Here is a 24522-nt window from a genome sequence, read left to right on the forward strand (position 1 = left end):
ATAACAGAGATGATTAAAGGGCTTCTGCTCTAGAGAGTCTGCTCTAAATGAGGAATCCTAGGTCTGGATAACTTTGGGTCATCGATTATAGGAAGATGGTTGCTTTGGACTTACTTTGAAACTAGGATGCCTTTTCCTCAGGTTTTCCCATTAAGGCAAGAATTAGGAACAGAAAAACTCTGCCTCCTTGACTTATTATTTGAGGTTATCCAAGGGGAACTTGCAATGGTGCTTTGACTGGATAATTTTGGCCTATCATTAAGCCCGTTTGACATTCTTTAGAAAAATGTGACAGCTTAAATGTTGAGTTTCATTTAGCCTCTTGACTTTTTTAGCCTCAAAGATGAATCACGTTTACAGAGGTCCCTGGATTTCATGCATCTGAGGTTCGCGAACCAAAATCCTGGAGGGGAGGGCAGATTTTCTAGTAACTTTGCTCCATGAGAGACATGTAGTTTATTATTATGAGTTCTACAAAGCTATGTGGCTACATAATCCCTCCCGGAAGGGCAAGCCCTAGCCTGTTTGGTAGACCGTGAGATGCCTTTTGACAGGGCAACCCAATTTACTACTTCTCCAACTCGACAGACAAACAATCATCCGCAATAGGTCATCCCCATCCTCATTCATCCCCCTCAAAAGAAAAGTCTTGCTTCTTCCATGTTTCTTTTTCTTTTTCAGTTGCTACCAGGCTCTACTGACTCCTCAGGATTCTAGACATTGTCAGCACATGATGGTTATGACAGAATGTCAGTAGATCTTTGTAGATGTTGCTGCATCTGCGTTCATCTGCCCATTGTGTCCCCGTCTTGTTTCATCAGCACTAAAGGGGCCATCTCATGTGGAGTGTCTGCCTTCCAGTCCTAACAAGCTCTCGATTCTGTTTGTCACCTCCCAATCATCCCACGTCAAACTGACAGCACTTTGATTCTTGGTGAATAATTCAGCAGCAAATTCTCTATGTCCAGAGCTCAACATCACATTAGCAACTGGCTTTAGGGCACCATATCCTTGTACTTAGTCAACTCTCTAGAGTGACATGGATGGGAACTGTCGGAGGGGAGTGGGGGAGACAGAGAGAAAGCCTAATTATTCTCATGGCTAGAAGACTTTAGGTGGTTCTATTTGTTCTGCTAGAAATAAACAGATGGTTTCTGTGAAACCCAGTGAATGTTGGGATCCTGTATGAATGGGTGAAACTCCCTCAAGTATGATTCTTGAGATATGACTTATGCCTGAAGCAAGATTGGATGATATATATTCTGTAAACACCTGTCACAAAACTGTAAAATTGTAGAGGCAGTGACTAAAGAGTGTGTCCTGCCATTGTATTACAACTTCATACCTTGGGTCCCACCTAGAACATTACTTGATGAGCTTTTGGGTGCACAGTAGTTGTTACCATCTTTCCTGGATGAGACAGCTCAGATTTACAGCTGCTAAATGCATTAGACCTAAGGTATTTTGTTGATGTTAACATTTGCTGCCAACGTCTAATGGCACATCTTGTTTACAGCCCATAAATTTATGACATAAGGAGACCACTCAGAATTTTGATATATTATGAAAAAAAAACACCCAGCAATGCCAAACACATGAATGGTTTTACATTTCAGACAGATACTTTTACACACCATTGATTGCATTTTAATATAACAGCCATCTCATTTTGTTCTGCTGGTGGATTCTGATCAGCTCTCGGCACTTAGGAACAGGGAAGTGAACGCCACACATCTGGGAAAATAAAAGTTTTATTAAAGAAAGCATGAGCCAAACGGGTATTTTATTGCTGTCTTTGCTGTCACCTTAAATGATTATAGAAGTAGAAAGGCTGGTTCTCCACTCTCCTTCCTAACAGGCAATCCCCCAAAGTGGTAAATACTAGACCAGATCTTTTCTCACTAAGTATTTCCTTTTGCTTATCCCTGGACCAAAATATATTTCATGAATGAACAAACAAAACGTCATAAAGGAAACTCTGGGTTTTACAGTAGCTAGCTGCATTTAGTTTGTGATGTTACAGGTCTGTTGCTAGGTGCATGGTATCTTGTACTGTTTGGGTAAGTTTGAGCTATAGTATTAATGATTCCTGGTCTTCATGGATTAGAGGCAGGCTGCAACTAGAGTTGGGTTGGTTTGCAGGCACTCACTTGGCAAATATTCGGTTTTCTATCATCCCAATGACATTTCTGGGTGGATGGAGGTGGGGTACCCAATGCTTTCTTGAAGGAGAAAATTATTACTTTTTCATTTTCACTTGTTGACCTGCAGGCCATTGAAACGTTGGAGCCTTTTTTTTTTTTTTTTAATATTTATTTATTTGGCTGTGCCAGGTCTTAGTTGCGGCACGTGGGATCTTTTAGTTATGGCATGTGAGATCTTTAGTTGCAGCATGCAAACTCTTAGTTGCGGCATGTGGGATCTAGTCCCCAGACCAGGGAATGAGCCCAGATCCCTTGCATTGGGAGCGTGGAGTCTTAGCCACTGGACCACCAGGGAAGTCCAAAAAGTTGTAGCCTTAATATTGTCTTGTCCTCTCCCTTGTGATTTCAGGCATGGGTGAAAGCAGAATTCTTCCTGCATTTTTCCTTCTTGTGTTGACCTGGTTGTGATACCACCTGTCCTTCCTGTATGGGCTTGGAAGCTCTCGAAGACTTATTCTTCTTTAATATGATTAACTTTGTGGCTCCCCATTGCATACTGTCCACAGTACATACAGGGCCCTTCTCAGGTTGGCTCAGCTGTTTTACCAGCCTTACCTCCTGCTGTTCCCTACCTAATACTCTAACCCAGCCACATTGGGTGCTCTGCTGTCTGGTGAACACACCAGGTACTTTATAGTTTGCATGCCTTTGTTCACACGAGCCTGACCATTGACTGCTCTCTCCCCAGCACATACCTCTCCATTTTAGAAATAACTGTCAACTGCCAAAGCCCTGACTGGTTTTTCCCTCTAAACCCCAGGAAGAAATAGGAACTCTTTCCTGTTCTCCCATGTCCTTCTTCACACAGTAGAGAGCATTTCCACACCGTAGTGTAGTTGGTTATATTTGTCATCTTCGATGGGTGGTGAATCCCTCACGTCTTACTCATTTTCTGTATTTGACTTGGAACTATTGTGTGGTGATAGCAAAGGGGGCAAAAGCTTTGGAATCAAAAGATCTAGGATGGAGTTTCAACTCTGCTACTTATTAGCTGTGTGACCTTGGTCAAGTTGGTTTGCTTTTCTTTGTCTCTGTAATTGCATTTGTGAAATGGGGATAAGAGTACCGAGGCAAAATACCTAATATCATGCCAGGGATATTGTAAGCCACAAATATACTTGTGGACTTGAAGCAAATGTGTCCTTTGATGAGAGGAATTTTCCTTCTGAAAATTACCAGTTCATAGCACGCTTTCCCCATCACTCTTAGGATTTCCATGTAGCCTCAAGAGCCTCAAGATCTGAGTTCTCCCAGGAAGCCTTGCTAACAACTGCAGTCCTCTGACCTCCTGTAGCATCAGTTCACTGTCTGTGTGATAATAAAGGTCCTGGAACATTATTGCCTGGACTTGTTAATATTTGCATAATACTTACATATCTTATCTTCTCATCTAGATTGTAATCGTCTTAAGAGTAGGATCTATATATCTTTTTATACTATAACATCTCTTCTGTTCCATCAAGATGTTTTATATGATAGACCCTTGGTTGTTATCATTATTAATTTAAGTGTTGCTTGTAATAGGCTTTATCTCTGCAGTTGACATGCTGGTGGTGTTAGGACTGTTATAGGAGCTGGTACATACAGAGCTGCCCTCACCCAACCCCCCACCATGCTGCTCCCCACATCCTTCTCTGCACTATTTGTGAATTTTCCCCATGTTTAGCTGGTAAGAGAACTGCTGCTGAATACCAATGAAGTCCCTGCTATACTTATATAGAAAAATGATGGAAATCCCTCAAGGGCACAACTCATAGAATAAAACATGATCACCTTAATGTGCACTGTTGTTTCTTTACAGGCCATGTATGTGTGTGTGTGTGTAGCTTGCTTTGCTTGTGAGGATGATCAAACCATGCTAAATGAAACATCACAGGGAAGTATAAGAAGCACACTGTCCATCTAAATCTGGGCCCTGCCGTCCTGGTTTGTGCTGTTACAGAGTGAAATTGGTCTTTCACTCTTTGTCAGGCCGAGCTGCAGAAGCTGAGACAACAAGCGCTGGAGACCAAACACTTCATTGAAAAGCAGGAAGCAGAAGAGAGAAAACTCCTGCGAATCATTGCCGAGGCTGACGGGGAGAGGCTGAGACAGAAGAAGGAGTTAGACCAGGTAAGAACCTCTCCTCACCAGACCTGCAGACCTTATCAGCAGACACAACTGTTTGATGCAACTCTTCACAAAGCCTCATTCTTTTCTAAGCTCTTCCCTTCAGTCTATCGGAAGAACAGCCCCAGAGGCCCACCTTCTGTTGATTAATTATGAAATATTCATTCATTTATTCAGCTCCTATTTATGAGCACTTACTATGTGTCAGCCACTCCTCTAGGCTCTGGGGAATACACTGACCAACAAGAAAATAAGGTCCCTGTCCTCAGGGAGCTAACATTCCAGCATAATATAATTGCTCGTGTATAATTACAATGAATAATTACATAATTTGGGGGTTAGAAACTTAAATGCTTTCAGAGATCTGGCAGGTTAAAAAAAAGACATGGGCTAATGCAAGACAGTAAGGAATGGTAGAACTTGGCAAGAGCTAGCTCACCGTAAAGGCATTCAAATTTAAACACTTATAATGTGTTGGAGAAAACCAACCAAGCAAAGACGCATGGGCCAAGGATTATTGGATTATTACTATTATGGATTATTTGTTGTACTCTTTCCAACAAGGCTGCCAACTCTCATGGGAGGAGTCCAGTGTTGGTTGTCTAGCAGGCTATTTCCACGGCCTCACCCACTGGGTGCTTAGCACATGTGGCCATTGGATGGGTGTTCATTGACAGACTGAATGCTGCTGCCATAATGAAACATGGGACTTTTTGTCCCCTGGTGGCCATGCCCTTCCTTACCTTTCTAGGTCATCAGCGAGAGAGATATCCTTGGGTCACAGCTAGTGCGGCGCAATGATGAGTTGGCTTTGCTCTACGAGAAGATCAAGATCCAGCAGTCCGTGCTGAATAAAGGCGAGAGCCAGTACAACCAGAGGTTGGAGGACATGAGAATCCTCAAACTTGAGATCAAGAAGCTTCGCTGGGAAAAGGGGATTCTTGCCAGGAGTGTGGCTAATGTTGATGAACTCAGGTAATAGAAGACCCCCTGGGAGCTGAGCACACAGCACTCTGTGGGGAGGTCCTGAAATGACCTTGTGTTCCTCCAGTTGGTCATTGAAGTCTTTATCAGGTTGCATAAAGTAATTTTTTTATGTTGAAATGATTAGCAGATAATGAGATCAACTTTTCCATAATCCAGAATCTATATCGTGCCCATTCTATGTCACAAAAAATGAACTGGTTTCCTTTCAGGGGAACATAAGCAAGTGCAAAAGGATTTTTTGAAAACTTTATTCTGGATTTAGAAAAAGAAATTTCAAGTCAAATCATAACCACAAACTAGTTACAACTCAGAAAACAATTTCCCCAATGAGCTCTTTAGAATTTCTTTAATAAGGCAGTATGCAAGAAATGGAGCATCAATATTTAAATTGAATCCTGGTAACGTCTGCACGTCTTTTTCTTGGAATTACATACAGAATGAAAAGAGGGGAAAAATTTAGTTTTACACTGTTTGAAAACTCTGTTTCCTTAGAAGGCGGCCAGATTTTACATCTCACTCTTGATTTATCTTCTGCAGCTTTCATTTGAGCTTAGTGCGCCTTCTCTTTGCTTTAAATCTTACATTATACAAGATCTACTCTCCCTTTGGGAAAACATCACCATGTTTTATATAGGCGATTGCAGGAAACCAAATAATAAGTCTGGTGTTTTCTCAGTAGCTATCTTATTCTCCACAGACTTGTAGATGAACAGTATCCTTGGCCACCTTGGGACAAGGACACAGTTTGGAACTACTTCATAAATTAATTGAATTAGATAGTTTTGATATTTAAATGCAGTGAATATGTTCAGGAATAGCAAGGGAAGTTGCCACCATCAAGGATAGATCAATACTCTTTTTTTTCTTTTAAAGAGTTGCTCATATTTCAGACGATGAAAGTAGTACAGATTCATTGTAGAAAATATGGGGCATGCAGAAAAAATATGAAGACACGATTAGAAAATCTCTCATAAGTTTACTATCCAGAGATGCTACCATTGACATTTTGGAGACAAATGGATTCATTCTAAGTAGCTATTGAATGATCTCCAGGACTATCACTAAACTTGCCAGCCATGTGTTATTTTTATTATATACGCAAACGACCAAATTCTACCCATTCTCAGTCAACATTGCTGGCTTGTTGATAATAGATTTTATCTTTCTTTATAATGGGAAGACAATAAAAATATTGGAGGCAAGCAGGCATGAATTCCAATCTCAGACTTGTCACCTACAAGCTGTGCGACCTTGGGCAAATCACTTATCTGAGCTTAAGACTTGCAGTTAAAATTAAACACGAAAACGAACATGCCTAGCACAGAGTCTGGTACAAAAGAAGCCATCAATAACAGTAGCTAATACTCTCGCCCTTCGCTGCTGATGACACTATAGAAAATCATAGTGTTAAAAATATGGTTTTAATTCTAAGCAGCTTGAGCTCCCTGTTGAGTGAACATTATGCAGTTAATTCTAATGGTTTGTCTTGCTAATGAGGGGAAGTTGTATTATTGGTTTAAATGAAGCAATTAAGTAAAAGAGATGGCTTAGTATTAGTAATCTGCGCACACGCAGCAGATGAGGACAGATAATAATATCCTCTTCCCCGTGTCAACGCGACTGCTTGCCTCTTCTCCACCTCCCAACAGAGCTTCTCTTTCAGTAGGGTGGCAGCCAGCTCACTGGGTACTGTGGACGGCTGTAGCACGTTACCTATTAACTAGAGATTCCTACAGATTTTAGAAGTATGTTTGAGCCAGAGCTAGTTCTTCGGGACTTTTTCAGCCATCTGTGTAGTTGCGGAACATGAGAGAAAAGATCACTCCTAATTTGGTGTTTTTCAATGCTGGCTGCACATTAGAATTACCAGCAGGACTTAAAAAATCTATGAAACCCAAGCTGCATGCTAGACCAATTAAAGTAGAATCCCTTTGGGGGTTGGGTCCAGGCAAAGGTATGTTGTTAAAGTTCCCCAGGTGATTCCAGTATGCCATCAGGGTGGTGATGCACTGCCCTAATTGATGTCAGGTTCTCACCTGAGCCTCAGTCTCTTGCATTCAGATGCCGTACCTCATGGTGGAATGTGGCTTGTTTTCTTCTGCTTCTGTAGGAGACGTTTAGACACATTGAACAATATATTGAAATCCTCATAATTTACCTCCTCCCTGTTCTTTCCATATACTTCTAAAATTCCTTTGGTATCCAGAATCGTAATTCTGAAGCTCTGGTACTTTTTTTTTGTAAAGCTAAAGCTGAAGTTTGCACTCTGCAAGAATTGATATCATCTGTGTCTTGCACAGATTAGGAGGCTAGTCTCAGTGGTCCTGAAGTCTCTCTAATCCCAGCTTTTTGTATAAGACATAGTGGACACGTAAAGGATATTCAAATGGGTGGAGAACTTCTTTGCAAAAGAAAGTTTGTCTTATTCAGGCAGGAGCTTTTTCACACGCAAAGGGAATTCCTGAAGGAGAGGACAAGATGCCGAGCCCTGGAGGAGGAACTGGAGAACCCCATGAATGTGCACAGATGGAGAAAGCTCGAGGTAACATTCGGGAGAGACTTCCTCCCACCCCCAAACCTCCTTCTAACCTGCTTGTCTTCTTACCTAAAGCACAATAAGAAGCATGGTTTTATTTAATGCTATGCCATTGTCACCTAAAATGCAAGGCTAGATCAAATGTAAATTGGATTGTTCCAGATTTGGGTTTTGTTTTTAAAAGTCTTGGACAAAATCCTTTCTGCCTAAAGAAGACCCAGTGAAAGCTGTGAACTGGCCTCACCAATTGACATTGATTATTATTATTTTTTGTTGTTATTTAAGCAGTGTTTGGTCAACCAGCTATTTTGCAGCTACCTGTTTGTCTTGGATGGTTAGTTGCCTTCAGCTGCGCTGGCTACCAGCGTCTTCGCCATCTTTCAATTGGCCTTTGCACCCTTTTATTTCCCAAAGAAAATAGGGCTTTTGTGAACTTGCCCTCTTTTCAAAGAACTAGCATTGTGTTAATCAAACTCCTTCTTTTAGGATCTGGGAACACAGCCAAAGTCCCATTGGTAGGTGATGGATAATAAACCTCATATTTTATTTTATGACCTCCTGATAGACATTTCCACCAACAGATAACAGTAACAGACAAGCTCTGCTTATTCAAGAAAAAGATGCCCATCTCCTTTAGTTGTACCCAGCAATGTGGGTGTCAGAAGGGGCTTTGACTAAGTGAACAATTAGGATGTTGGGAGAATAGAAATATGTGGTATAAGAAAGAGCAGGGCAAGGGGGAAAAACAGCCAAGTAGGTTTTTGTTTTCCATTTTTATTTTTTCCTTTAAATGAAGAAAGCATTAAGGAGAATGCATTATAAATCGTTATGTAAACATGAGGCCTGAGTTTTAACGACATCCAGTCTTGCCAAGTGAATGTGTGCCAAATCTACTTCCAAAATATGGATATCGGTTGGCAGTGCTTAGTATTTCTTAAGCAAAGTCATAGTCAATGGAATATCTCCCCCCACCTCTTTTGGACCCTCATTTATTCCTCTTCAAATGCCAAGAGTGGGGTAGCTTACTAAACTAACAATAACATGGATGCGTCTGGGGAAATGGAGCTGAAAATTTAATTTAATTTAATTTATTTATTTATTTTTGTGGTAGCTTGGTTGTTGCACAACTTTTTTTTTTTTTAATTGGAGTACAGTTGATTAACAATGTTGTGTTAGTTTCAGGTGTACAGCAAAGTGATTCAGTTATACATATACATGTATCTATTCTTTTCCTAAGGAGCTGAAAATTTTAAATTCATTTACTGTCACATTAGTTTATTCCATGTGTTTTCAAGCAGATCTTTAAAGTTTCCAATTCCATGTCAATGTCTATTAAAAAAATTAGAAAATAGAGACTCTGGGAGGTAGTTGAAAATATTTAGCTGCTAGATTAATTCAGAATGTCAGTACAGTTGAAAGTAAAGCTTTGGCTCAACGTCTAGAGGACAAATTATCAATGTATAACTGTAGATCTTGTTTGAATTGTACACAGATAGCTATTGAAGGCGCATCAGAGCCTTACAGATTGATAATGCCGTTTGAGAGCTAAATGCCATGGTCCTGTTCTGCTGCCAATTATTAGCAGATGTCCACATCCTAGAAACTTTCCCCATCATAGGCTGTAATGAATCTTCTTGTTGACAATTATGAAAGGAGAATCCTGAGACCGAATGAATTAGGGAACCCTGTCTCATTCCTATGGAAACAGAAATGATGGTAGGGAAAACCTCAGAGCATGGTAATTAAGAAGCCCAGGCTTTGGAGCCAGGCAAATCTGGGCTTGAATCCAGCTCTGACCTTTATCGGTGTGGGTAAATGACCTCCTCTGAGCCTCAGTTGCCTTATCTGTAAAAGGGGAAGATAATACTGTCTAGTAGGGCTGTCATGTGACTAAAGTTTGATAATGTATGAAAAACACTTAGCATAGTGTCCAGATGGCGGCAGAGAACCAGGTATCAGGCCCAGGAGCTACCATTATTGCTGCTGTTGTTATTATTTTCCCTGGTGGAATAAACATACTCACTTTCCATTTATTGGCTAACTAGAGCCAAACATCAGTCTGTTTTGATGACTGTCTCATCTGTTGTACTTTTTTTTTTTTTTTTAAATCACTATTGACTTTCATTAGTTTTGAGATCAGAGCTAACAGAAGTAGCTCGTTTTTTTTTTTTTAAGATTTATTTATTGATTGATTGATTGATTGCTATGTTGGGTCTTCGTTTCTGTGCGAGGGCTTTCTCTAGTTGCGGCAAGCGGGGGCCACTCTTCATCGCGGTGCGCGGGCCTCTCACTATCGCAGCCTCTCTTGTTGCGGAGCACAAGCTCCAGACGCGCAGGCTCAGTAGTTGTGGCTCACGGGCCTAGTTGCTCCGCGGCATGTGGGATCTTCCCAGACCAGGGCTCGAACCCATGTCCCCTGCATTAGCAGGCAGATTCTCAACCACTGCGCCACGAGGGAAGCCCTGTTGTACTTTTTATTTTTTATTTTTTTGGTTCTAATTCTTTCTGTATTGGGTCTACAGCTTTGCAATAGATTTTAACAGAACAATAATTATTTTACATAGGGACCTCAGTGCTTTGAAACTGATAATTTCAGCTGCTTTATTTTGTTCCCCTTGAGTAGGCCAGTGACCCCAGTACCTTTGAGCTGATACAGAAAATTCATACCCTGCAGAAGCGTCTCATCAGCAAGACAGAAGAGGTGGTTGAAAAAGAGCTGCTCCTTCAGGTAACATTTCCATTGTCTGTACTCATCGAACAAGTGTATTTTCTTAGCACCATCATCTCCAGGACAGTGTTTTTAGAATTAGTTATTTGGCAGTGTTGCATGCCCCATTTTTAACTGTAGATGGCAACAGGGACGCACACACAGAGAACAAACAATCTGATTAATTGGTCTTTTATGCTGCCATCACTGATATTTCAAGAATTCTAGAAAATTAAGTTCAAGGCTACACTTACTGCATTGGGTAATGTGAGCTCCCTGCTGCCCTGCAGTTTTATTCGTTAGATTCTTTTAAATACTTTTCTTCATATCTTCATATAATGTGAAATGCCATGGTTTTGACTTTGAAAACTAGCTTTCACATAGAGCACAAATGTCCTCTTGAAGGTTTGTGAGAGTGAAATGGAAGGAAAGGTATCTTTCTGAGGATTTTATGCAGTAAGTTATTCTGGAGCAATTAACAATGGTAACATCCTTGTGGGCCTGTATCTTTGCAAGTACCAGTTGTCACCACCATCATTTCCTTCATCACCATTATCATCATCGTGCCAGATACTGTGCTGGTGGCTTTATCTCCTTGTCTCAATTCCTCTTCATAGTTCTGGGGTTGGGGGTTGTCATCCCCAATCAGCGGATGAGGAAGGTTAACCTCAGGAGTTTGGTGTGGATAAAGAATATAAGCTCTGGTGTTAGGTGGCCTGGGTTGGAATCCTGCCTCTGCCAATCTGTAGCTGTGTGAGGTTAACTTCTCTGCACCTGAAGTTCTTGATCTGTATTATGGAACAATATAGAACCTATGAAAAGGGATGTTGTTGGGACATTAAGAGTGTACAAGACTAATGGCTCAGGATCCCCATCTTTGACGTCATACCTTGTCCTATTTTGTGCACTCACACCGATGCTCCTGGGCTGCCTGGGTCCTAACTCCCCAGATGTGGGGAGAGAGCTCCTATATTTTGCTCCTGGCCCATATCCCTGATTTCTGAGGACACTACAGTGTGGGGAAAGCCTGTGATTCTCCCCAGTAATAAAATTAACCAGCACTAGGTAGAGAATTCTAGAATATAAGGCTACTTGTCCCCAGTAGTGTAACCATTTAACTTCAGTAGCTCCCTACGAAACTGAGTAATTCAGTGAAAGGAAGAGCATGGCTTCACTCTACAGGCAGCACAGAAACTAGCACGTAATTGTGCCAGAAGAATTCATTTATCCCCCTTCATTTTAGCTGCCCTCAGTCATAGTCTCAGGTTTCATCACTCTCGTTCAGTGCCCACACGGGGAAAGCATGACACCTCAATGTCCTTGGTCACCGTTTATCATGTACCAACAACAGTAGCTCCCTCTTTTGCCTGGGCCCTCCGTGTGGCTGGCTTCATGCAAGGTCTGTGTCTCTGTTCATTGTTTTCTCTATAGTCAATGAAATCTGAACATGGGATGTGTGTTGGATGACATTAAGAAATTAGTGTTGATTATATAAGGTGTAGTAGGAACGTTATGGTTATGTTTTGTAAAAAAAAAAAAAAAGCCTTTTTATAAGAGAGATGTATTGAAGTATTTACAAATGAAATGATACATAGTCTGGGGTTTATTTTAGAATTTTCCAGCAAAGAAATGAAGAAAGGGGGAAGGGATCAGAGACACATGGATATGGAGATGGAGGATCGATGAAATAAAATTGGCAAAATGTTAAAAATAAAAGGCATGTTGAAAGGAGGATTGAAAGAGCTTAGCATTATGCTTGGCAAATAAATGACCAATTATTCTTATTATTTCTAATTCCAAAGCCCATAATATTAACCGTACTTTGGGTTCATTCTGTTCTTTTTCTACCTGGTTAAGGTTGGTGCTCAGCTCATTAATGTTCAGCCTACTATTCTAATAGAAATAAGCATTTACAGGTACAAAATGTCCTTGAAAAACTTTCGTTTCTTCCCACAGGTTTTGAAACGTGGTATTTTCATTTTCATCTAGTCCTAAATATTTTCTATTTTCAAAATTATTTCTATTTTGAGAGTAAGTCTTAAAAAATATCCACTATTTCTCCTATGATAATTAAAAGTACAAATTTAAATTTCCAAAAATATAGGTATTTAAGTTATCTTTTAGTTATTGATTTCTCACTTTTTGCATTGTGATCTGTATTATACTGATTCTTTGGAATTTGTTGAGACTTGTTTTGTGACCAGCTAAATAGTCAGTTTTATTTATTTTTTTAACCAGCTTTTAGTTTTATTGATCTTTGCTATTGTTTTCTTTGTTTCTATTTCATTTATTTCTGCTCTGATCTTTATGATTTCTTTCCTTCTGCTAACTTTGGGTTTTGTTTGTTCTTCTTTCCCTAGTTCCTTTAGGTGTAAGGTTAGATTGTTTATTTGAGATTTTTCTTGTTTCCTGAGGTAGGCTTGTATAGCTGTAACCTTCCCTCTTAGAACTGCTTTTGCTGCATCCCATAGGATTTGGATCGTGGCGTTTTCATTGTCATTTGTCTCTAGGTATTTTTTGATTTCTTCATTGATCTCTTGGTTATTTAGTAACGTATTGTTTAGCCTCCATGTGTTTGTCTTTTTTACGTTTTTTTCCCTGTAATTCATTTCTAATCTCAAAACATTGTGGTCAGAAAAGATGCTTGATATGATTTCTATTTTCTTAAATTTACTGAGGCTTGTCTTGTGACCCAAGATGTGACCTATCCTGGAGAATGTTCCATGCGCACTTGAGAAGAAAGTGTAATCTGCTGTTTTTGGATGGAATGTCCTATAAATATCAATGAAATCTATCTGGTCTATTGTGTCATTTAAAGTTTGTGTTTCCTTATTAATTTTCTGTTTGGATGATCTGTCCATTGTTGTAAATGAGGTGTTAAAGTCCTCCAGTATTATTGTGTTACTGTCGATTTCCTCCTTTGTAGCTGTTAGCAGTTGCCTTATGTATTGAGGTGTTCCTATGTTGAGTGCATATATATTTATAATTGTTATATCTTCTTCTTGGATTGATCCCTTGATCATTATGTAGTGTCCTTCCTTGTCTCTTGTAACATTCTTTATTTGAAAGTCTATTTTATCTGATATGAGTATTGCTATTGCAGCTTTCTTTTGATTTCCATTTGCATGGAATATCTTTTTCCATCCCCTCACTTTCAGTCTGAATGTGTCCCTAGGTCTGAAATGGGTCTCTTGTACACAGCATATATATGGGTCTTGTTTTTGTATCCATTCAGCAAGCCTGTGTCTTGTGGTTGGAGCATTTAATCCATTCACATTTAAGGTAATTATCTATATGTATGTTCCTATGACCATTTTCTTAATTGTTTTGGGTTTGTTTTTGTAGGTCCTTTTCTTCTCTTGTGTTTCCCACTTAGAGAAGTTCCTTTAGCATTTGTTGTAGAGCTGGTTTGGTGGTGCTGAATTCTCTTAGCTTTTGCTTGTCTGTAAAGCTTTTGATTTCTCCATCAAATCTGAATGAGATCCTTGTGGGGTAGAGTAATCTTGGTTGTAGGTTCTTCCCTTTCATCACTTTAAATATGTCATGCCACTCCCTTCTGGCTTGTAGAGTTTCTGCTGAGAAATCAGCTGTTAACCTTATGGGAGTTCCCTTGTATGTTATTTGTCGTTTTTCCTTTGCTGCTTTCCATAATTTTTCTTTGTCTTTAATTTTTGCCAATTTGATTACTATGTGTCTTGGCGTGTTTCTCCCTGGGTTTATCCTGTGTGGGACTCTGTGAGGCTCCTGGACTTGGGTGGCTATTTCCTTTCCCATGTTAGGGAAGTTTTCAACTATAATCTCTTCAAATATTTTCTCGGGTCCTTGCTCTCTCTCTTCTCCTTCTGGGACCCCTTATAATGCGAATGTTGTTGCATTTAATGTTGTCCCAGAGGTCTCTTAGGCTGTCTTCATTTCTTTTCATTCTTTTTTCTTTATTCTGTTCCGCAGCAATGAATTCCACCATTCTGTCTTCCGGGTCACTTATCTGTTCTTCTGCCTCAGTTATTCTGCTATTGATTCCTTCTAGTGTAGTTTTCATTTCAGTTATTGTGTTGTTCATCTCTGTTTGTTTGTTCTTTAATTCTTCTAGGTCTTTGTTAAACATTTCTTGCATCTTCTCGATCTTTGCCTCCATTCGTTTTCTGAGGTCCTGGATCATCTTCACTATCATTATTCTGAATTCTTTTTCTGGAAGGTTACCTACCTCCACTTCATTTAGTTGTTTTTCTGGGGTTTTATCTTGTTCCTTCATCTGGTACATAGCCCTCTGCCTTTTCATCTTGTCTCTCTTTCTGTGAATGTGGGTTTTGTTCCACAGGCTGCAGAATTGTAGTTCTTCTTGCTTCTGCTGATAGTCAGTTTTTATAACCAATGCCTAGGTGCTTGAAAAAGATATGTATTCTCCAAATGTTCAAGATTCGGAAGTCTATATGATGTTCGTCAGACCAACCTTGTTAATTGCATTGTCCAAATCTATATCTTTCCTAATTTTTTTGTCTACCTAATTACTGAAAAAAAGTTTGGAGATTTGTCTATTTTTCCTTGTAGTTTTTGGCCTTAAGTACATTTTAGATTATGTTCACAAGGTGAGTAAAAGGTTATAGTTAACATTTCTTCCTGGTGAATTGTTCCTTTAATATTATGCAAGAACCCTGCTTAATCCTTATTGCTTTTACTTATAAAATTGTCTGATATTAATATAGCTTTACCAGGTTTTTTTGCATCATTTTTCTGTACTTTTAAACTTTTGGTGTCCTTATATTTCAGTGAGTCTCTTGTAATTAAAAAAAAACAAAAAAACCTAATCTGATATCCTTGTTTTTTGACTTGTGTGTTTAGTCTATTTATATTTATTGATAATTTTAGGTTTATTTCTACTTCTTATTTTCTATTATTTACCCTGATTTGTTTTTTTTTTAATGCTCAAATATAGTGTGTTCCTGCTTTCTGTTGGACTGAGTTTTCTTTATTCCCTCTTTTTCCCTCCACCACTCACTTCTCTCTCCTCATTACTCCCTATTCTCCTTTTCCTGGTGTATTTATTTATTTTTGCTGAATAGTTATCACCGCTCAGTGTAATTCCGTCTCTCTCTGATTTCCTTAAAAATTTAATATGCATAGTTGACATCAAGTCTAAACAAATGTAAAGTTGATCAATATCCTTATCCTTCTTACAAACAGTGCAGGGACTTGGAATGTTTTAACTCCAATTACCTCCTACAGTCCTCCCAGTATTAGTCATCATCATCAGTATTTTATAGAGTCTATGAATTATTTATTCAGATTCACCAGAATATTTACCAGTTCTTTTGTTTTCTGTTTCTTCACCTCTCCAATTTCTTACCTCTAGGTTCCATCTCCTTCTTCTTGAAGTGCATCCTTTCATAGTTCTTAAAATGACAAATTTTTCAATGACTAACACTCTCTTTTGCTTGTCTGAAAATGTATTTATTTTGGCCTTACTTGTAAATGGTTAAGTTGAAACCCTGTTTTCTGCTTGTACTTTGAAGATGTTAGTCCTCTGTGTTAGCTTTTAATGATGCTGTTGAGGAGTCTGCTGTCAGTCTAATTATTATTGCTACTTTTTAAGTATCCTGCCCTTTCTTTGTTTGATTGTTAGAGTTTCTCTTTGTCCTTCGTGTTCTGGAATTTCAGCACAATGCATTTGGTATGAATTTAGTTTTAATTGATATGCTTAGGACTCATTGTGTTTCCTGAATCTGAGGATTCCTGTTGTTAAAAAACAAAATTCAACTGAGTAAATTTTAAAGATATTATTGGATTTTTCCAACAATTCATGAATTGGGCAACATTCCATCTAGCAATTAGAAAGGAACTCTAAAGAGCTGTACAAAATGGAAAACTTTTATAGGCAGAAGGGGGCAGGACAAGGAAGTTACTAGCAAAGAGTGTGTTGTCTCAGGCAAGGTCACCTTCCTTTGGGGTACAGCAGGAGTCTGTCAGGCAGATTTCCTCAATGACCAGGAATGACCAGTGCTGACCAGGTAATTTCAGACTGACCAGTTGAGATTACATTTCTAGGAAAGGCTGAAATTGCAATTGGGTTAGGCATTAAGTCTCAGTTTGTTGATGTGGGCTTAACACAAGTGACTGCATTTTGGGCCTTTCGTCTCTTTTTTTAACACTGTATCTTTGAATAATCTCTCCTTTATCTTTCTATTTTCACTCCTTCTGGAACTCTTATTAGATGTATGTTGGACTTCTTCACATTCTTTTTTTCTTATCTACTGACCTCTTTGATATTTTTCTTCTCTTTATTTATTGTGTTACATTTTCTCAGCTTTATCTTCTTGTTCACTAAGTCTCTCTTGAGGTGTGCTCATCTGCTATTAGCCAATCTATCAAGATTTTATTTTCAAAAATTTAATTTTTATTTTCTAGTGATTCTTTTTCACATATGACTGGTCTTTGTTGATAGTGTCTTGATCTTTTATGTTTTTATTCCTTTCTTTATGTCTTCAATTAATTGAAACATTTATTTTATAGTCTTTATCTGATTGTTCTATTATTTGAAGGTCTTGGAGGTCTTTCCTATTGTTTACTGTGACTGCTGACTTTCATTCATGGTGGACTTTTTCCGTTTGTGTTGGATTTTGGATTATGGACTCATTTTCAGAAAGGCTTTATTTATGGAACTCGGGAATGGTCCAGGTTAAGGGTATGTCCTTTCATTTGTTTCTGTCGGACGCTCTAAGAGATATCACTTGCTTAGGATAATTTTTTATGTTAAATTCTCATTTTGGGGCTTTCTAGACTACCTGGTTGATGTATATTAGAACTCTAAACTCTTATGATAGAAGACCCATGGATACAGATTCTCAGGGTAGGCTTTTTTTTTTCCCCATGCAGAACCAGGAGAGATAGTTGGATTTCCTTGTGGTCTTCCTGTCCCAGTGGGTGAACTTCTCTTTGTTGTCTCTTTACACTGAGGCTGTAACTCTTTTAAGTCCCTAACTTTATGTGGAGGAGTCTCAGTACTAACTACCCACTTCACGCAGGCTCAGTACCTCATCCTTTATCCTCTTATGGCCGTTAAACTCCAAGCCCCTTGTTCAGTGAGTCCAGCCATTTGTCCCAGTCAGCCCCCAAGAGAGAGCTGCAGTTTCTATTTACTGCGCTAATACGCAGTTCACCCTTTGATTTTGACATTTGAGGATCAAACTACTTGCAAACTCCATTTTGTGATTAAAAGGATGTGTTGTTTTGTTGAGCAAGTCTAATGCATTGTGGACTTCAGTTTTCAGGTTATTTAGTATGCCATAATGCCATAAACAGAAATTTCTTGTTTATTCTAATCCCTAGTTTTCTCATCCATAAACTGGTACAATAAGTACCCACCCACAGAATTGAGTGGAAGTGCACATACAGGTTGATCAGAGTGTTTAGTTGTCATTAACATTATGGTGATGATTGTTAATATTATTAACCAAAAAGCGTTTTTTTCCCAGGTCTCCAAAGTTTAATATCCTGCCTCACTCCCCTCTGTCCAGTTCCTCATTTCACCTTTCTTTTGGATGGTTGGGCTGCCCTGGGTCTGCTGTGAATTTTCTTCCAGAGCTTGCACATCTGCTGACAAACAAGCCTTGGTATCTTGGTGAAACCCTGGGTGCTCCACGGGGTTTGACAGTTTCTCAATTTCATCTGTTTTATTAAATTATTAGAGAAGTTCTCTAAACTCACAACAGAACATTTTGCAGTTAGGAAGATTTTTGGTTGAACTCTTCTGAGTATCAGAACATTTTTTAAATGATTGTTTAATCTGTTACATGGTGCTGAAGAGCCCCTATCATTTCCCAGCAGCAGATGTAATGGAAGTCTATTTGCCCCCAATAGACTGTGAGTTCTTTGAGGAAAGGCACTTGTTAATTAATCCTTCTAACCCCAATGCCTGATACAGAACCAGGCATATAATAAGTGCTCAGTAAAGACGGACAGGCTCTTTGCCTGGGCAACTCCTGTTCACCCTTTAGACCTGACACCAAATGCTCGCTCCTCAGGGGTCCCTCTTAGGTCTCTAGGTTAGGTTTCTTGGTACACGTTCCCATACCTTGACTTCACTTTCATACCACTGTCACACTTGTAATTAATGAAATAATTGCAATTGTGTGCTTAGTGACTTTCCCGCTAGACCATAAGCTTTCCAAAGGCAGTTCCCGTGTCTATTGCAATGATTATTTCATCCCTCGCAAATATTTATTTAGTGACTGATTAAATGTTGCAAGAACGGTGGTCCTTCAATAAGTGATGTGTCCCACAGTCATTTGAGTTCTGTCTTTGAGCTCTGAGAGGTTATGGGAATTACTGTTCCTGTTGCCTCTGCATTTGTGTTATTAACTTCTAACTTTGCAGGAGCCTGGAATTTACTGTGTTTTACAATGTTGTGTTAGTTTCTGCTATATAACAAAGTGAATCAGCTATACATATACATATATCCCCATGTCCCCTCCCTCTTGCGTCTCCCTCCCACCCTCCCCATCCCACACGGAGCTGATCTCCCTGTGCTATGCAGCTGCTTCCTGCTAGCTATCTATTTTACGTTTGGTAGTGTATATATGTCCATGACACTCTCTCACTTTGTCCCAGCTTTCCCTTCCCCCTCTCCGTATCCTCAAGTCCATTCTCTACGTCTGTGTCTTTATTTCTGTCCTGCCCCTAGGTTCTTCAGAACCTTTTTTTTTTTTTAGATTCCATATATATGTGTTAGCATACGGTATTTGTTTTTCTCTTTCTGACTTACTTCACTCTGTATGACAGACTCTAGGTCCATCTGCCTCACTGCAAATAACTCAATTTCGTTTCTTTTTATGGCTGAGTAGTATGGAAAGCTGCTTCTTCCTTGGCATCTGGGTCCTGCCCTTTCAAGGTGAACTTTCTCTCTAATTTTATGACTGGGTGCAAGTTTGGTTTACTTAACTGTAAAATGGCTTGAATGATAAGAGGGTTTGGACGGATCTGTGCAAATTATTAGCTGTGCAGTGAGAGCAAACCTCATAGAGCACATTTTTAGATAATTCTTTGGTAGGGTCTTCATTTTTCTTTATCTTCTGATTGTCTTACATTTATTGAATGTTTACAGTGGGTTAGACCTTGTTCTAAATGCTTTGTATATGTATTATCTCATTTAATCATTGTCACACCCCAATGAGATAAGAGCTATTATCTTTCCCTTCACAGGCAGGAAACATGAGGCACAGAAAAGTTGAGAGACTTGTCCCCAAGGCCACACATCTGGCATTCGGTGGAGTTTTGAGTCTAACTGTGGCAGTCTGGCTCCATGGAAAACTAGGTCACTGATTTGATTCATCTGCAGACCACGTTGGTCATTAATGGGGAAAGGTCACATTTCTCACTGCATCTAGAGCCTTGTCACTCTAAGCGTGGTCCTAGGACCAGTGGCATTGGCATCACCTGACAGCTTTTTAGAAATGCAGAATCGCAGGACCTCCCCAGGCCTTAATAAATCATAACCAGCATTATAACAAAGTTCCTAGGCATTCAGGATACTGGTTCAGACAGAGAAGCACTGAGGCCCCTTTCTTAGCTCCAAAGCAAGAGCCGTGGTTCAGGAAGGAACCCCACGACTCTTGGTTACTACATGCATGGCCTTGCCTAGTTATCTAACCTTCTTATACTTTGATCTCTTTCTCTGAAACTTGGAGCTCATCATCTTATCAGCATCCTTTTGTTGTTGTGAAGATGAAGGGAAAGAACTGCATAGAGCACTTAGCAGATGCCAGGGGGCACGAGAATTGGCCAGTGCTCAAGAAATATCGTTACAGCTGGTCCTCCATATTTGTGGGTTCCACATCCGTGGAGTCACCCAACTGCGGATCAAAAATATCTTAAAAAATTCCAGAAAGTTCCAAATAGCAAAAATTGAATTTGCCACATGCTGGCAACTGTTTATGTAGTATTCACATTGTATTAGGTGTTATAAGTAATCTAGAGACTATTTAAAGTATATGGGAGGATGTGTGTAGGTTAGGTGCAAATACTATGGCATTTTATATAAGGGAATTGAGCATCTGTGGATTTTGGTATCTGTGTGGGGTCCTGGAACCAACCTCCCATGGATACCGAGGGATGACTGTATTTCTGGGTTGGAGCATACTAACCTGACACCTTGGTCCTCAGCTCTTGAATTCCAAGGACTGAGATCTGGGAGGGAACTGACAAATGAGTGCACCCAGGATTTGAGGCATGTTTTAGGACCCCATAAACTATTGAAGGCTACTGATGTTAGTATGAAAAGTCTAGAATGTTTCTTCGTTAATAGAGGCATGAGGATCCTTGATCCTGTTTGATAGTAGCCTGGATGCATTTGGCAGAAGCTACGGAGAGTTTTGAAGAGTGGAGGAAAATGACGGTAACAGCTCACACTTACTGCCTGCTGCGAGCACGCGCAGCCACTCCGTGCTAAAACATTTTGCTTTCATTGTATCCATAGGAAACCCAGTTGAGGTTGAGGCTGTTATTGTTTTCATTTTACAGAGGAGGAAACTGAGGCTTGGAAACAAAACTTGCCCAAGATTTTATGGCTAAGAAATTCCAGAGCTGCAATTATAAACCAGGGTTTAGTAAGCTATGGCCTGCAGTGGGCCATATCTGGCTCACCGCCTGTTTTTTTTTTTTTTAATTAATTAATTAACTAATTAATTAATTTTTGGCTGTGTTGGGTCTTCGTCTCTGTGCGAGGGCTTTCTCTAGTTGCGGCAAGAGGGGGCCACTCTTCATCGCGTCACCGCCTGTTTTTATGTGGCCCACAATAAGAATAGTATTTATATATTTAAGGGATTAGAAAAAAATCAAAAGAATAATATCTTGTGACATGTAAAAATGATATGAAATTCAAATTTCAGTGTCCACAAATGAAGCTTTCTTGGTGCACAGCCATGCTTATCCACTCATCTATTGTACATGACTCCTTTTATGCTGCAACAGCAGAGTTGAGTATTTGTGACAGAGACTGTATGGCCCACAAAGTCCACAGGACTTACTGTTTGGCCTTTTACAGGAGGGTTTCCTGCCTCCTCTTCGAAACCTTCGTCACCGGAATCCAGAACAGAGCCTCTCACCACTGCCCTATGGTGCCTCCGCATAAAGCCACTAAGCATCCCATTTCCATGACCATTTTCTCTCCCAAATTCCAAAGTAATTATAAAATTATTAATGCACTGCCTTAAGATATGGAAGATATGGAAGGTGAATTCTAACATTGTGTCCCAGTTGCTGGTGGTGTGATGGACACCAACCACAGTTCTGGCCCATTCTGTTCGAGGATAGCTAAGTGACCATGCTCCCCAAACAGAGCTGAAGTTGTTGAAGATATTCCCTCCCTAGAGAGACAGAGGGACTGAAAGGCACAGTGTAAGCCGGAGCTGTTGACTAGAAGCCCATCTGCAGGCTTTTGTTTGGGTCTAAAATCAAAGGGAAGAAGAATGAGGTGAGAGGGGTATTACCTCCTGGAGAGCCTTGCTGTCCTCACCAGAGAATGTATAACGTGTTGGGAATGGCGGCAGTGGCTTCTTCCCCAGCGTGTTCCTGCTGGGCTGCTGCGCCCCTGCCACCTCTTCCAGGAATCCCGGGGGATTCCTGCTGTCCTGCACATGCTCTTCCATGTCAGGGAGGATGGAAGGAGCAATTGGAGATGGGTTGTTCAGAAAACAAGCTGCTAATGCTGGCCCGACACAGAGATGCGCACACATCCGTGTGGGCTGCCTGCGGGGCACCATCTACCTCTATCCACCTGGTCTGTCTGGGTCAGCCTCAGTGTGAGCGCTTAGAGAGGGTGGCACCTCACTCATGATCTCAGAGCACCACAGCAACCATTAGTGTCTGATGGGCACATTATCAAAGTGCCTTCCATATATTGTATCTCAGTCGTTCCCAAATGTTCGACTGGGGATTGGGAAAATCTGTATGTTTCCAAACAAATATTCTTTGGTTTGTAATGAAAGAGCACAATGTGTAGCATAAAGCCAATTTTACTTTTTAGTTTTGGGGACCTCTCTTTTTCCGTTGTCCTTCTTTCTTGCCTTTGTAGATGTAAGATGTTATTTTTTGAAATGGCATTCTCTTATTTTTTTGCGCATTCCTTTCTTTTTTTAAATTAATTTTTATTGGAGTATAGTTACTTTACAATGTTGTGTTAGTTTCTACTGTACAGCAAGATGAATCAGCTATACATATACATATATCCCCTCTGTTTTGGATTTCCTTCCCATTTAGATCACCCCAGTGCGTTAAGTAGAGTTCCCTGTGCTATACAGTATGTTCTCATTAGTTATCTATTTTATACATAGTATCAATAGTGTATATATGTCAATCCCAATCTCTCAATTCCTCCCACCCCCCCTCTTTCCCCCTTGGTACCCATAGCATTCCCACTGCTGACTGGTGGGCTAGACCTTTGATTTGGTTAGGAAGGGTTTTGTTCATGTTATGTGATTTGAAATAAGTGGTTTTTGAAAGGGGCTGTCTTGATCAACTTCCTTCTCCTCACCCCTGTTTTCATCTCAGTATTGAGTTAGGGTTGAGGCATTTTAAAGTTTCAGAAATCCAGGGCAAAGCAGGCCTGATTCCAGAGGTTTCATTAGACAGACAGTAAGTCTGAGGTAGATACGGAGGCTCTTCCCTCTCCTCATGGGAACACCTTCTATACCCACAAGAAGAAAGGAACTTCTGCCCAACTTCCCACCCATTTCTCCAACCCTTTCCAAGACTCCTTTCCCTCCCCACCCTCATCCCCCCAAGACCGGAAAGGGAGTCATTGCTCATCTGATTGGTCACAGCCTGAAACTTGGGCCACTTGTTGCTGATGGGCCAGGTCATCATATGTTAAATAGCTCCTGCCCTTGTGCTGAAGCTCTCTTGCTCTTCCAGTTTCTGTGTCAGAGGTCAGCAGGCCAGGGCAAGATACACCATGTCCACCATCCACCCTAAATCCTATGTATCTTCGATTAGGTGGATAGGCCTCATTGGATCTGTTCTGCCTGACCACTTAAGATACGAGAGAGAGAGAGAGAGAGGTTAAATCTCTTGGTCCCAACAATTATCTAGCCCAATGGACAAGAGAAGCCTTTCATGGCAGATGGTGTGGGTGATATCAGATAGAAAAGCATAGTGATTAAGAGCTCAGACTCTTGAGCAAATCAGATGTGTGAGTCCAGGGTTACGCATGATACCGTGTGACCCCAACCAAGTTACTTTACTTCCCTAAACCTCAGTTCTTGATTTGTAAAATACAGATTATAATAATACCTTTCATAAGAGGTTTTTGTGTAGATTAATCAAGATCATTTGTATCAAGCACATAGCCTCATGCTTGCACTGAATGAATGTTAGCTGCTATTATCATAGATTGCACATTGGATGTAGATTTTAGAAGGATTCCGAAACTAGTAGCTTATAAATGGCTTAGTATAACAACTCAGCATTTCATAGGCAAACTCACTTTTGGGAATAATCACATAGACCCACACATTCTTAGGGAAGCCTCTCACGTTCTCTCTATGGTGACTGGAGCATTAACTGGTGTGCTCATGAAATAGGTTCTGTGATGACCTTGGTATCAGATAGCTTTTGCTGTATAACAAACCAATCCAAAACGTAGTGGCTTAAAACAAAGTCATTTGTTAGATTTTGATCCTATCAGTTGGCAATTTAGCCTGGGCTCAGCCAGCCAGTTTTTCTGTTGGGCTTGTCTGGACTCACTTGTGTTTCTGCAGGCAGCTGGCAGGTTGCTAGGAGCTGGTTGACTTAGATGGTATGTAATTCACATGTATGGTGCTTGGTGCTGGCAGTTGGCTGGAGTGATGGGAGTGACAGACCACATGTGTCCACTAGGCTAGCCCAGGTTTATTCTCCTGATGTCAGTCTCAGGGTTTCCAAGAGCAGCAAGAAAGGACAAGCCCCAACATGCAAGTGCTTTTTGAGCCTCCATTTGTGTCATGCTTGCT

At 40.2% G+C, this 24522-nt stretch overlaps 1 protein-coding gene across 1 annotated transcript in view; it reads left to right on the top strand.

The window, feature by feature from the left end:
* Nucleotides 1-24522, top strand: part of CFAP58 (cilia and flagella associated protein 58) — a 109483-nt gene that overhangs the window by 38749 nt on the left and 46212 nt on the right. Inside the window, exons 13-16 of the mRNA XM_068547909.1 lie at nucleotides 4176-4316; nucleotides 5065-5288; nucleotides 7731-7842; nucleotides 10460-10564. Coding sequence (XP_068404010.1) covers nucleotides 4176-4316; nucleotides 5065-5288; nucleotides 7731-7842; nucleotides 10460-10564 — 582 coding nt within the window. The remainder of the gene's footprint in view (nucleotides 1-4175; nucleotides 4317-5064; nucleotides 5289-7730; nucleotides 7843-10459; nucleotides 10565-24522) is intronic.

The sequence above is a fragment of the Eschrichtius robustus genome, chromosome 7 (genome assembly GCF_028021215.1).
Source record: "Eschrichtius robustus isolate mEscRob2 chromosome 7, mEscRob2.pri, whole genome shotgun sequence".
Lineage (NCBI taxonomy): Eukaryota > Metazoa > Chordata > Mammalia > Artiodactyla > Eschrichtiidae > Eschrichtius > Eschrichtius robustus.